Source organism: Dipodomys merriami, unplaced genomic scaffold (assembly GCF_024711535.1).
Source record: "Dipodomys merriami isolate MVZ:Mamm:240054 unplaced genomic scaffold, mDipMer1.0.p SCAF_14, whole genome shotgun sequence".
Lineage (NCBI taxonomy): Eukaryota > Metazoa > Chordata > Mammalia > Rodentia > Heteromyidae > Dipodomys > Dipodomys merriami.
Window position 1 is genome coordinate 3898057 of NW_027202715.1, and position 14424 is coordinate 3912480.

General features: G+C 38.8%; 1 protein-coding gene across 5 annotated transcripts in view; it reads left to right on the forward strand.

Moving 5' to 3' along the window:
* Positions 1 to 14424, forward strand: part of Adk (adenosine kinase) — a 424911-nt gene that overhangs the window by 324395 nt on the left and 86092 nt on the right. For all 5 annotated transcript variants that reach the window (XM_070020633.1, XM_070020634.1, XM_070020636.1 and 2 more), the window contains one exon: positions 10215 to 10329. In XM_070020633.1, coding sequence (XP_069876734.1) covers positions 10215 to 10329 — 115 coding nt within the window. The remainder of the gene's footprint in view (positions 1 to 10214; positions 10330 to 14424) is intronic.

The window sequence follows — 14424 nt, forward strand, 5'->3', positions numbered from 1 at the left end:
CCTTGCATGCATGAGGCCCTGGGTTCGATTCCTCAGCACCACAAAAGCAGAAAAAAAAAAAAGCCAGAAGTGGCACTGTGGCTCAAGTGGTAGAGTGCTAGCCTTGATCTGAAGAGCCTGAGGGACAGTGCCCAGGCCCAGAGTTCAGGCCCCATGACCGGACCGCCCCCCCCCCCCCCAAAAAAAAGCCAGGTGCCACTGACTCACACCTGTAATTCTAGCTACTCAGGAGGCTAAGATCTGAGGATTGCAATTCAAAGCCAGCCCACACAGGAAAGTCCGTGAGACTCTTATCTCCAATTAACCACCAGAAAACTGGAAGTCGCTCTTTGGCTCAAGTGGTAGAGCTCTAACCTTGAGCTGAAGAGCTCAGGGACAGTGCCCAAGCCCAGAATTCAAACCCCATAACCAAAAAAGAAGAAAAAAGCTCAAACATAAGTTCTCCATAGATAAAACTCTATAAAACATAAATTTGTATCTTGTCAGTTTACTACATTCCTATAAAGATTATTTTAGGCTGGGAAGGTGGCTCAGTGTTAGAGTGCTTGCCTGGGTTCAATTCCTCAGTCCCACATAAACAGAAAAAACTGGAAGTGGCGCTGTGGCTCAAGTGGTAGAGCGCTAGCCTTGAGCTGAAGAGCTGAGGGACAGTGTACAGGCCCCAGAGCTCAGGCCCCATGACTGACAAAAAAAAAAAAAAAAGATTATTTTAGTTATATAGCTTTTCACAGATACTTAGAAATATAACATGTTTTATAACAAATGATCTATGGTACCAATATAATATTTGTTTAAATGGTTCGGTAGACCTGACTACTTCATATTGCGACTTCCTCCTTGAGCTCCTTGCTTTGAATACTCCTAGTTTACATTCAATCTTAGCAACAAACTATGTTTTCTATTTCTATATATCTTATTAGTTCTTACTGCTTTCAGAATTGTTTCTTTTTGCCATAAATCTGCCATCATTGATTAAAGCACATAAGCAAAGTAGTGATTACAATCACATACCATATTACCTCCTGACATAACAGAACTGCTCTGTCAAAGATGTTGACAGTGATGTGTTAGATTGGGTAAAGAATATAGTATCTTGAAGTTTCCCTTTATGGATTCCCAAAAACATTCCAAGCATGACAGAATATATATGAGCCATGAGTAGAATTGCCTCAGGAAAGCATTGTTAATAAACAATAGAACACTACCTTGAGAAAATTCAGTGATTTTTATAATGCCCCGAAATTTTAGTTCATTAGATAGCAATAAGAAAGCATAGATTTGGAACTTAGTGTTCTTAATAAAACAAAAACAAACCACTTCACAGTTTTCTATCTATGAAGTGCGTAAATACTCTGAAATCTAATGTGAGAAACTAGATAAAAATCTCTATTTTATCTCTACCAGCTTAATATTGCCTATAAATTGGGAACAAAACTGGGGAAAGAGGGCTGGGAAGGTGGCTCAGTGGTAGAACACTTGCCTTGCATGCCTGAGGCCCTGGGTTCGATTCCTCAGCACCACACAATCAAAAAAAAAAAGCCTGAACTGGTGCTGTGGCTCAAGTGGTAGAGCGCTAGCCTTGAACTGAAGAGCTGAGGGACAGCGCCCAGGCCCAGAGTTCAAGCCTCAGGACCGGACCCAAAAACAAACAAACAAACAAACAAACAAACAAACAAAAAGCTGGGGAAAGAGAAATGATTAAAAGAAAGGAAAGGTGAGCACTTTTTGTCTTCTCACTAGCACTGCTGCCCTATCTCATTCTCTATTATAAATCCCAAATCAGTTCCCAAAGCCAGTGAGCACTACCACTAGTGATCTTTCTGCTGATGAACGAGTACAAATGCCTCTGAAAATAAGTGTTTACTCATCAGAAAATCGCCACAGAGACATTGTTTTTGATTCTTAGCTTCTCTGCAACCTTTAGATAATCTTTCATTCTTTTTTTAAATGAATCTTTAATATTTCAAATGAATTCAGCAATTTTCAATGAGAAGCAGCTGTTTAGAAGGGTCCTGAAGAAAGAGATAAAAACTAGATCTGAGCAGAGAAAAAAGCAGAAGAGAAGATACACATATATATACACAAATATATATATATGACGTTAAATTGCATAGTGCTTGATTTAAATGACAGACCTGCTAAGAATTTTAAATGACAGTTCTTGGGGTAAAAAGTTTCACAGCCTCCCATTATTCTAGAAAATCAGTTCAGACTGCAGTATGTGTTTAAATCTACCTTGAGTGGAACCAATTAAAGGTTACTTAATTTAGAACCTAAATAAAAATAAGATACTTAAAAGTGTTTTTCATTACGAAGCCATTAAAAATCTATTGGAAATTAATTTAAACTAAATAAAATGAAGAAGATAACCTCAAATCTAAATATAAGATGATATCCATAGTTGCATTGTCTACAACAGAGTATATGCCAAATGATAGAGAGAAATCATCCCTTCTCTGTTGAATCATTTATTCAGCATTACTCCAGTTTTTAATTTTCTTGTTGTACAAGGCTTAGATATACAATACTTCTGTCTGGGGCTGGGAATGTAGCTTAGTGGTAGAGTACTTGCCTAGCATGCATGAAGCCTTGGTTTTGATTCCTCAGCAACACATAAACAGAAAAGGCCGGACGTAGTGCTGTGGTTTAAGGGGTAGAGTGCTAGCCTTGAGCAAAAAAAGCTCAGGGACTGCATCCAGGTCCTGAGTTCAAGCCCCAATACTGGCCAACGACAACAACAAAAATTTCTGTCTTGCTTCTCTAACAGCCTCTGGCTCTGTTCAATCCTAGGCTTGTAGTTTTTCTGTGACCAAGGAAGATTTTTATCATCTTTTATTGAATTTAGAATTGAAAATTCTGAAAATTTCTCTAAAAGAGTAAAGTACAGAATTATGTTATACAGTACTGCATTCATTATCCACATGTGGCCATTTAAATTAAGGTTAACTAAAATTAAATAAAGTTGGGGCTTGGAAAGTGGCTCAGTGGTAGAGTGCTTGCCTCACATGCATGAGGCCCTGGGTTCGATTCCTCAGCATACCACAGAAGCAGAAAAGGCTGGAAGTGGCACTGTGGCTCAAGTGGTAGAGCACTAGCCTTGAGCTGAAAAGTTTAGGGACAGCACCCAGGCCCAGAGTTCAGGCCTCATGACCAACCCAAAAAAATAAATAAATAAAGTTGGAAAATTAAAGCCAAGTGTTGTAAAGTCTGTAGTTCTAGCTACTCTAGAAACTGAGGCAGAAAGCTCCATAGAGGTACTTGATAGAGGCCACACTCAACTGTTAAAATGTAATCCTTCATATGGCCTGTCCATCTTCCAAATGGTCTGTAGTCTGTATAGCTCATGACTACTTTATTGGACAGTGGGAGTGTCAAGCATGTTATCATCTCAGAAAGTTCCATTAAACTCCACTAACAGAAAGTCTGCAGAGCATATTCAAGAGGTATGGTTTCTCCAAATAATTCTCTAAGGTGGTTGTAAGATTCCTATGTTGTATTCACATAAAGAGACTGAAATGAACAGTTACTCAGTTTCTGAAAATAAAAACTAAGGTACTGCTGCTAAGAAAGTGGACTAATGCTTTCATAGGTGCCTGGTATCTCCTGGTATCTCCTATAAAAACAAGGACAGTTTAAAGACAAATTAAGAGGGCTGAAGCCCTGGGTTCAATTCCTCAGTACCACATACACAGAAAAAGCGAAAAGTAGCACTCACGTGGTAGAGCGCTAGCCTTGAGCACAGAGAGGCTCAGAGACAGCACAGTCCCTGAGTTCAAGCCCCAAGGCTGGCAAAAAAAAAAAAAAAAGATTAAGAAACAATGAGATTGATCTTATCATTCTCCTCATTTATCATTTATTATATATATTTACTGAGAACTTATTGTGTGCTTCACACACTCTGATAGACCTTGACAACCAGAAAGAATTGACCAGTGTTATGAAGGAAATAGAGATATAATGGCCATGGTATGATTCTCTGCAAAAGTAAAACCTGAAAAATGAGTATCTAGCAATGACAGAAAAAACTGAACAGTCAAATGGAAACAAATTACAAAGAAAGGGAACAAGAGCACAAAGACTTCTAAAGAAGAAAGAGCATAATGTACTATTAGCTCTGGGAACTGAAAAGGCCAATGTGGTCATATTGGAGTGGGTGGGGAGAGGCACCATGGGAATCAGACTAGTGATGGAAACAGGGCATAGCACCATAACTGTTACAGAAGTTTCTGTTTACAGAACAAAAAGAAAATAATAATGTGAAGCAATGTGTAGAAACACCACAACTGGAATTCTGTAGAAGTGGATTTATTGGGACAGGATTGGTTAACAATTTGCTATCACCAGCTTGTTAAAAATGGAATGAGGAGGGCTGGGAAGGTGGCTCAGTGGTAGAGCGCTTGCCTTGCATTCTCGAGGCCCTGGGTTTGATTCCTCAGCACCATATAAGCAAAAAGAAAAAAGCCGGAAGTGGCGCTGTAGCTCAAGTGGTAGAGCGCTAGCCTTGAGCTAAAGAGCTGAGGGACAGCGCCCAGACCCAGAGTTTAGGCCCCACAACTGGACCCAAAAAAAAAAAAAAATGGAATGAGGAAGCCAGTGCCAGTAGCTCAAGCCTCTAATCCTAGCTACTTAGAAGGCTGAGATCTGAGTATCAAGGTTCAAAGCCATCCCCAGCAGGAAAGTCTTTGAGTCCCTTCAATTATCCACCAAGAAGCCAGAAATAGAACTGCGGCTCAAGCTGTTTCTCAACATCAGTCTTGAGCAAAAGTCTTAGGGACCATGCACAGGCAAGCCCTGATTTCAGGTCTCAGGACTGATACCCCCCCCCCAAAAAAGGCAGGGGTTGGGGGTAGGGGAAGAGGAATGAAGAAAGAAAGTAAAATAAATGAAGATTTTTATATTTATTCTTTAGGTTAGAAGACAATTTTAAATTTAAAGTGTGTGAATCACCAGTAACAATGAAAGCAAAATTTTACAGTATAAAATTCTTCCCAGTTTATAAAACCTCTTCCAACATTTCCAACATATAGTTAATATATTTAAGCCTTGAGACAGATAGGAAATGTATTGTCACAGTCAGCTGATGAAAATGAGGCTGTACTTACTTGTTCAAGGCCACATAGCTAACCAGATCCAGAGTTTCACTCTCCTTTAAGCCTGGTGTCCTTTACTGTAGACTGCTCTGCTTCCTTGATCATGATCTAACATTGTAGAAGAAGAGATTAGATCTCAAAATGACCTTGAAAAATAAGGAATATTTTGACATGAAAAAATTGAAATGTATTGGTATATGCAAGGCAATAATTAGGAAAAAATAGCCAATTTAAATGGAAGATCAGAAATGGCTTGTAAAATTATTTAGAAGAAGATTCTAAAATTGTGTCAATAACAGTAAAAAGCACATTGGCAGAAATGATAGAAGCATATGGGTAGTATGCAACACTGGTTAAGAGTACTGTGATCCCTGGAGAAAAGACTGAGATGCTAATCCTGGCTCTTCTACTTGTATTTATGGCTTTAAACAAAGTACTTAATCTCTGTAACTTAATTTCTTCATGTGTAAAATGAGATAAGCAATAGTACCTACTATCTTTAGATAATGAATACTTTAGAGCTACAAGCATCGTTCTTAATTCTTTTTGTCTATAAAATAAGGATAATTGGCCTGGCGCTGGTAGCTCTTGCCTATAATCCTAGCTGCTCAAGTGGCTGAGATCTTAGGGTCAAAGTTTAAAGTTAGCCTGGACAGGAAAGTCCATGTGACTCTCTCACTCTCAGTATGGCTCAAGTGGTAGAGCCCTGGCCTTGAGCACAGAGAGGCTCAGGGATAGAGCCCAAGCCCTGAGCCCCAGGACTGGCAAAAAAAAAAAAAAAAAAGATAACTATGTTTCTCTAAGTACTACTGCATAGAGAAGCTGAGATTTAATGACCACTTTAGAGTTCCATAATAGCTCATGCTCAATTGGGTGAGGATCTTCTCCCTCTGCATTTTTCACTTTGCTTGTGTGATATTCTAATTGAATTCTCATTAGTCAAAACTCTTGAGCTCTTTCTAGAGATTATGGGACAACAGAAGGAATGGACAATCATAAGGATTTTAAAAATAAGCCAAGCAGAAAATACAGCATTGTACTCTTTCACTTAATCTACTTTCATTCTTGAAACAACTATTTTTAATTTAAAAAAAAAATCTTACTATATGTAGCCCATGCTGGTCTCAAATTTGGAAGCCTTCTATTTTAGCCTTTCAAGTGTTGAGATTACAAGCATGTACTACCAGGGCTTGGCTGTAAGTTTTTTTTTTTTTTTTTTTTTTTTTTTTTTTTTTGTCCGGTCATGGGGCCTGAACTCTGTGCTTGGGCACTGTCCCTCAGCTCTTCAGCTCAAAGCTAGTGCTCTACCACTTGAGCCACAGCGCCACTTCCGGCTTTTTTCTTTTTGCTTATGTGGTGCTGAGGAATCGAACCCAGGGCCTCAGGCATGCAAGGCAAGCTTGGCTGTAAGTTTTTATTTCAAAATTATGTTAGTCTTAGAAAAAATTATGAAAATAGTACAGAAATTTCCATATACCTTTTATATACCTTCACCTAATGTTAATGTCTTATATAACCAGATTATAATGAATTAACATTTGCAGACTGCCAAAAACTAATTACCTAAGTTTATTTCTCCCCCCTCCCTTCCCCCCCCTCCCCCACCTTCTGCCAATACTGGAGCTTTCTGATTCTGGCCCTGAGCTTCTTTGCTTAAGGCTAATGTCTACCACTTGAGCCACAGATCTACTAATGGCTTCCCCCCGATTTCAGTGGTTAGTTGGGTATGAGTCTCATTTTTTTTCCTGCTTCATCTGCTTCAAACCATAATCCTCAGATCTTAGCCTCCTGAGTAGCTAGGATTCCAAATGTGAGCTATCAGCACCCAGCTTCAGTTTTCCTCTTAATTTGGATTTTTTTTTTCCAAAATCGAGTCCAGTTTCTACACTACTTACTTTTTCTTTTTGTAGCACTGGGGTTTGAATTCAGGGGCTTGCACTTGCTACTTGAGACTGTTTTGCTTTTGTTTCAACTAAAACCTCACATTTATGTCCATGCCACAATTCTTCTGTTTGTGTTTTCCATGTAGCTAAAATGATAGATATATGCCACCATACTCATCTCTTTTATTGGTAAGATGGAGTCTCTTAAACTTCTGTGTGTGTGCGCTCTGGTCCAGGAGCTTAAATGCTGGTTCCTTGTCACTGTCCCTGAGCTTTTGTGATCAAGGCTAGTACTCTACCACTTGAGGCACACCTCCACTTCTAGGGTTTTGGTGGTTAATTAGAGATGATTCTCATGGATTTTTCTGCTCAGCCTGCCTTCTAAGCAAACCTTCAGATCTTCAGCCTCCTGTGTATCTAGGATGACAGGTATGAGCTACTAGCATTCAGCCTTCTGAACTTTTTTGTCCTGACTTGCCTTGAACCACAATCCTCCTGATTTCTACTTCCATGTAGCTAGAATTATTGGCTTCCACTATTATATGGGTTCACATTGCATTTACTTATCTTGTGCCCTTAGTCTTTTTCAGTCCATGACATTTTCTCACTCTCAGGACCTTGACTCATTTTGTTTTTTTCTCCTGTTACTACTGGAGCTTCTTTGGCTTTGTAACTATGTAATAATAGTTTTTGGGAACTGTATAAATACCCTACTTGGTTCACAATTTTTTTTGTATGCCAGTCCTGGGGCTTGAACTCAGGATTTGGGCACTGTTCCTGAGCTGCTTTGGCTCAAGGCTAGCATTCTATAACTTGAGCCACAGTGCCACTTCTCGTTTTTTCTGTTTCTGTGGTGCTAAGAAATTGAACCCAGGGCTTCATGCATGCTAAGCAAGCACTCTACCGCTAAGCCACATTCCCAGCCCTGTTCACAAATTTTAACATCACATAATTGACCAATGATAAAGATGATGTCTGTCAGTTTTCTGTACTATACATTACTGTTTTTCTTTCTATAATAAATATCTTAAATAAGATTGGAGCTAGAAATTGGACCATACGTATGTCAAGCCTGTGCTCTACCACAGAGCTATACAACATCTTTTATCAAATATATTCTTACTTTTATCAATTAAAATAGACCCTTAGAGAGTTTATTTACCTGCTCAAGGTCATACAAATAATAAATCTAGGGTCTATCATATTCTAAACTTCCTTGTAATCTCATCATTCTGGTAAGATGTGTGAGATTTATCTATGAGAGAAAAGAATCTAAGAAAAGGGAAAATATCTTAGAACTTAAAATATTTAGCTATGAGAAGATAAAAAGTAAGCTTTTGGGAAAAGTTTTTAGGTGGTTTGTTTTTGGTCAGTCGTGGGGCCTGAACTCTGGGCCTGGGCACTGTCCCTCAGCTCTTCAGCTCAAGACTAGCACCTTACCACTTGAGCCACAGTGCCACTCAGCTTTTTCTGCTTATATGGTGCTGAGGAATCAAACCCAGGACTTCATACATACAAGATAAGAACTCTTAGCACTGAGCTACCTTCCCAGCTCTGTCACAACTTCTTAAATGTAGAAGCTTCTATATTTTTTGCAGTCATTTATGATAAGCCTTATGACTCCTGCTCTGTTGCTTATATATTTCTCTGGTACAGCTTTGTGAAGCACAGTGATATAACAAGCTATCAACAACATTCAATCCATAACTCCAGACATAATTTATTTTTATTTTTATTTTTTGTCAGTCATGGGGCTTGAACTCTGGGGCTGGGTGCTGTCCCTCAGCTCTTCAGCTCAAGGCAAGCGCTCTACCACTTGAGCCACAGCTCAACTTCCAATTTTCTGGTGGTTTATGGGAGATAAGAGTTCCAAGGACTTTCCTGCCTGGGCTGGCTTTGAACCACAATACCCATATCTCAGCCTCCTGAGTAGCTAGGATTATAGGTCTGAGCCACCAGTGCCCAGGCATGAGCTACCAGTGCCCAGCTCATACATAGATTTTTAAGTTACCTAAAATGGTTGAATTGTTTTATTTATGTGTTTATTTACTTATTGATTTATTTACTTATTTGTTTTATTTCTGAGACATAGTCTTTCTAGGGAATCCAGGCTGGGTTCAAACTGTGATCCTTCTGTCATAGCCTCCCCAGTGCTGAAAATACAAGTTTGTGCCTCCATGCCAGGCTCTAAAACTTGCCTTTAACTCAAGAATTAAATTGGACTATTTGTGGTATAAAGTATTTGTGGTATAAAGCCTGTGTGCTATGAAAAATAGTACCAGGGTTTGAGAGTTAATATGTAATTTTGTTGTTATTGTTGTGGGGCTTGAACTCAGGGCATGGGCACTGTCCTTTTGCTCAAGGCTAGTGCTCTACCACTTTGAGCCACAGAAGCACTTCTGGTTTTCTGGTGGTTAATTGGAAATAAGAATCTCACGGACTTTCCTGCATAGGCTGGCTTTGAACCACGATGCTTAGGTCTCAACCTCTTAAGTAGCTGGGATTACAGGTGTAAGCCATCTGTACCCAGTTTTAATTTGTAATTTTCTAACTTAATCTTTCTTTAAAAAATTAAGTCTTTACATAAGACTTAATTTCTTCCTCTCATTCAGTCCTGTGAAAAATCTGTCAGTATAGCAATTGTACTATTCCTAAACTCAGCCTAATTATATTCTGTAAATCTCTAAAATAATGAACCCTTCCTTCTTTAAATTAAATAATTAAAATCTCTTTTTTCCAGACATGTTGGTACATGCCTAAAATTCTAGCCCTGAGTATAGAATACAACTATCCTAAGGCCTAATTATACAGGCAGGAGAAACATGAGTTCAAGGCCAGCGAGGGATACATGATGAGGTCCTACTTAAGCAAACAAACCTCTCTTTAACTGGAAATTTGTAAACTGACCAGATATTTGCTAAAGTTAAGGAATTATTCCTATTTTTTATTTAAGTAATTAATTTTTTAATTTATCATAATTTTGTGGTTATGTTTAAGTCACTACCTTGCAGAAATAGGTCCCATCTGAAGCAATATTGTTGAAAGTGGCACTGTGGCTCAAGTGGTGAGTCCTAGCCTTGAGCTGAAGAGCTGAGGGACAGTGCCCAGGCCCAGAGTTCAAGCCCCACAACTGACCAAATCAAAAAAAGGAATGAAGCAATATTGTTAACCCACTAATAAAGTTTTATGTTACTCTACTGGTTATAAAAACAAAAAACATTTTCTTCCTTTCTTTTAATAGACTAAAGATATTAAGGAGATAGCCAGGAAGACACAAGTTCTTCCTAAGGTGAACTTGAAGAGACAGCGAATTGTGATCTTCACCCAAGGGAGTGGTGACACCATAATGGCTACAGGTATGTGTGGGAGCTGTGTGACAAATTCATATTACAAAGACAATCAATCAGGACAAAATTACATTGGGTTATCCACAGTAATGTACCTTTTACAGTTATTTTAGTAAATATTCCTACTCTATCAAAAATACTTCATTTTTTACTCAGGAGGCTAAGATCTGAGAATTGTGGTTCAAAGCCAGCCTGGGCAGGAAAGTCTATGAAAATCTTATCTCCAGTTAACCACCTGAAGTGGTGCTATGGCTCAAGTAGTAGAGTGCGAGCCTTGAGCAAAAGAAGCTCAGTGACAGAACCCAGGCCAGACTTTGAGTTCAAGCCCCAAGACTGGCAAAAACAAAACAAAAAAACAAAAAATATTTACTTCACTTTTGAATTTTCACAGATTTTATTAGTCCAGAAATGTTTTTCCTTAAATAAAGGAACACATCGTACTTTTAAATATTTGCACTAGCATAGATTCACTTAATCATAAACAAATAAGTGTAGAAATGTCCTGATTTTTCTTCAAAAAAAAAATCTCATTTCTATTTTTATTCAACCATTCATTTTATAGCATCCATAGAAATTAAACAGGAATTTCATCTAATAAATAAACATTTAGCTAAAATGATTGTCAACATGATGCTACCTACTAAGATGATTTAATATAATTAAATTACCTATCTAAACTCTTCAGATTAAAATCATTTAATGATTTTTGTAAACAGTAACAGTTATAACCTTTGTGCTTGTTCAATTTGTTTATGTTTGTCCAACTTTCTTACTATGGAATTTAATAGGTATCAAAAGTAAGATTCAGAGATTTACTTCAAATTTTATTGAGTGAGGAAGTGGCGCTGTGGCTCAAGCAGTAGAGCACTCACCTTGAGCTGAAGAGCCCAAGGACAGAGCCCAAGCCCAGAGTTCAACGAGAGCCCAGAGCCCACGACTGACAAAAAAAAAAAAAAAAAAATTATTGAGTGAGTGGAGTTGGGGCATCTGTGAAATGAGACTAGTCCTGCTGGGCACAGGTGGCTCACAGCTGTGATCATAGCCACTCAGGAAGCTGAGAGCTCAGGATCTTGGTTCAAACCCATTTGGGGCAGGAAAGTTCATGAGACTCTTACCCAGTTAACCACCAAAAAAAACCCAGAAGTGGGGCATGGCTCAAAGTGATAGAGCACTAGTCTTAAGCAAAAAAGAGCTCAGGAACAGCACCTAGGTTCTTGAGTTTAAGCCCTGTGACCAACCAAAAAAAAATATCAGACTAGTCCTGATAAAATTTTTGAAGCTGGACATTGTGCTGTTAAGTCTACTTGTGTATGTGTCTGAAATTTTTCACAATTTCAACTTTCTAAAAACAAAAGTAGCCATGCGCTGGTGGCTTATGCCTGAAATCCTAGCCACTCAGGAGGCTGAGATCTTAGGATCTCGATTCAAAGCCAGCCAGGGCAAGAAATCCTGTGAGGTTCTTTTTTTTGGGGGGGGAGGGTCTGGTAGTGGGGCCTGAACTCTGGGCCTGGGCGCTGTCCCTCAGCTCTTCAGCTCAAGGCTAGCGCTCTACCACTTGAGCCACAGCGCCACTTCTGGATTTTTTTCTTTTTGCTTATGTGGTGCTGAGGAATCGAACCCAGGGCCTCCAGCATGCAAGGCAAGCGCTCTACCACTGAGCCACCTTCCCAGCCCTCTGTGAGGTTCTTATCTCCAATTAACCACCAGAAAACCAGAACTTGAGCTATGGCTCAAAGTGGTAGAGCACTAGTAGTTGAGCAAAAGAGCTGATAGATAGCACCTAGGTTGAAGCCTCAGGACTGAAAAAAAGTAGCTAGTCACAAGGGACTCACACCTGTAATCCTATCTAGTCAAGAGGCTAAGGCCAGCAAGAACAGAAAAGTTTGAAAGACTCTTATCTCCAAAATAACAAGAAGCCAGGCTGGAAGTGTGGCTCAGGTTGGCTCAAGTGGTAGAGTGACAGCTGAACTAACCCTAGGACCTGAGTTCAAACCCCCAAAGAAGAAAAAAAAATCAGCGGAATGAATGAAGTGATATACCCCTGTAGTCCTAGCTAGTTAGGAGATGGAGATAGACAGATCACCGTCTGTAACAAGCTGGACTAAAAGCACAAGTACATATTTGAAAAATTAACTAATTAAAAAAGGCTTGGAAGTGTGGCTCACATGATTAAGTTCTTTTCTAGAAAGCACAAGACCCTGAGTTCAGGCCCACACACATTTTTTTCAAATAAGATTCAGAGTGACTTTCTTAAGATAGATTGCCTTGAATTCTAGGAGGAATTTAACAAAAAGAAGGCAATCCAGTCCAAGAGGATCATTTAAGCAAACGTACCAAGTACCAGATAACTCCTGTGTCAGGGAAAGGGATATTGTTAATTTCTTTGAAAGAGACGTAATAAAACTGGAAAGGATATCTCTGCATTGATGCAAACTAAATTGCTATCTCCCTATAATGTGTAGTCAATTCCTATCTTAGCAGTTGACAGTTTAAAAAAGTGAAAAACATGCAGACTTCTCAAATAGAAAATAAAATCCTACCTTCAGATTCATAAAATGCTATTTAGCTGCTCTTTGTGGAGATGTTCATTTTAAGGCTTTCTATATTCTAGAAACATGTCACATGAGTATCTTCCTCTTTGTGAATTGGTACAATTTTCCCAAAGTTGAAAATTAACTTCTTTATCTTGTGATTGGAATTTTAAAATTTTATTTTGTATTAAATCTACTAAACCAGTCTTAAGAAAGCTTACAAATGGGACTGTATTTGAGGAAAGACCCTGGCTAATCTTTGCTACCATATGAAAATGAACTCAAATTAGAAGATGCACTATATCTGCAATGCATGATAAATACAAGATGGATAGAGAATCTGTTCAGTGGTGTCAGCTACAAAAGCAAACATGATAAATGTTAATGCAATTTTGAGCCCTGGGATAAGCTATTCAGTTCACAAGCATAGCTGAATCTCTTTGCTATGTTGTTATTCATGGCAGCCAAATAAATGTCAATAATAAAAGAGAATTAAAGATTTTCATTTCCCAGAGGCAGTCCTCTAATACGGCTTGATCTTTCATTTCATTTGTAATTCGTTCTCATGTCAGGATGCAATCATTCGCCAGGCTCTGGGTGTCATGTTAAGTCATTTAATAATGATTAAGAACATAAAAATGCTTGGCCTGTGGGGCAATTCACAGAAGAGATGCCAATTTGTTATTGTTTTCCCTCCTTTCCTCTTGAATATGGATCCAGTTTTTCCCACCTCTAAGCATTAAAGCACTAATGGAAGATAGGAGGGAAAGTGTCCCTTAATTTACCATAACTGACATTCCAGAATGGTACAAGGCAGTGCTAACATACTTATTAAAACACTAATTAGGAGTTATTGTGCCTGAAACCTCACACTGCAGAGTATTTTTAAATGATCACACTGTGAAGTTTGTAGAATGTAGCAATAATGTTAACAAAATCAATTTTGTTGGTATTTTATTCTGGCAACCTATCTCCTTTTGAGATATGATATCTCTAAACCAGTTTCCTTTGGAAATTTAATTCTTCAGATTCTTATTTAAGTTGCCAGGAAGTCTAAAGTCTTTCCCAGATTTATTGGTCCTCTCTTTCAGATTGTTTTCCATTCAGTTCAAAGAGTCTGTCATATATCAGTCATTGTTTCAGTGCTTACAGACTAATTGAGTTCACAAGACATTTTTTGAGGGAGGATTGGGCATTGAAGAGTATTAACAGTAGCACAGTGGGTAATTCCACTTCTACTTTTATGCCCATCAGAAATGAATACACGAACTTAAACAAATATGTGGGGGGGGCTGGGAAGGTGGCTCAGTGGTTGAGCGCTTGCCTCGCATGCCTGAGGCCCTGGGTTCGATTCTCAGCACCACATAAGCAAAAAGAAAAAAGCCGGAAGTGGCTCTGTGGCTCAAGTGGTAGAGCGCTAGCCTTGAGCTGAAGAGCTGAGGGACAGCGCCCAGGCCCAGAGTTCAGGCCTCACGACCGGACCCAAAAAAAAAAAAAAACAAATATGTGTGTTTCCGTGTTTCATAGTAGCATTATTCATAGTAGCCAAAAGGTTCAAAACAGGATTTCCTCA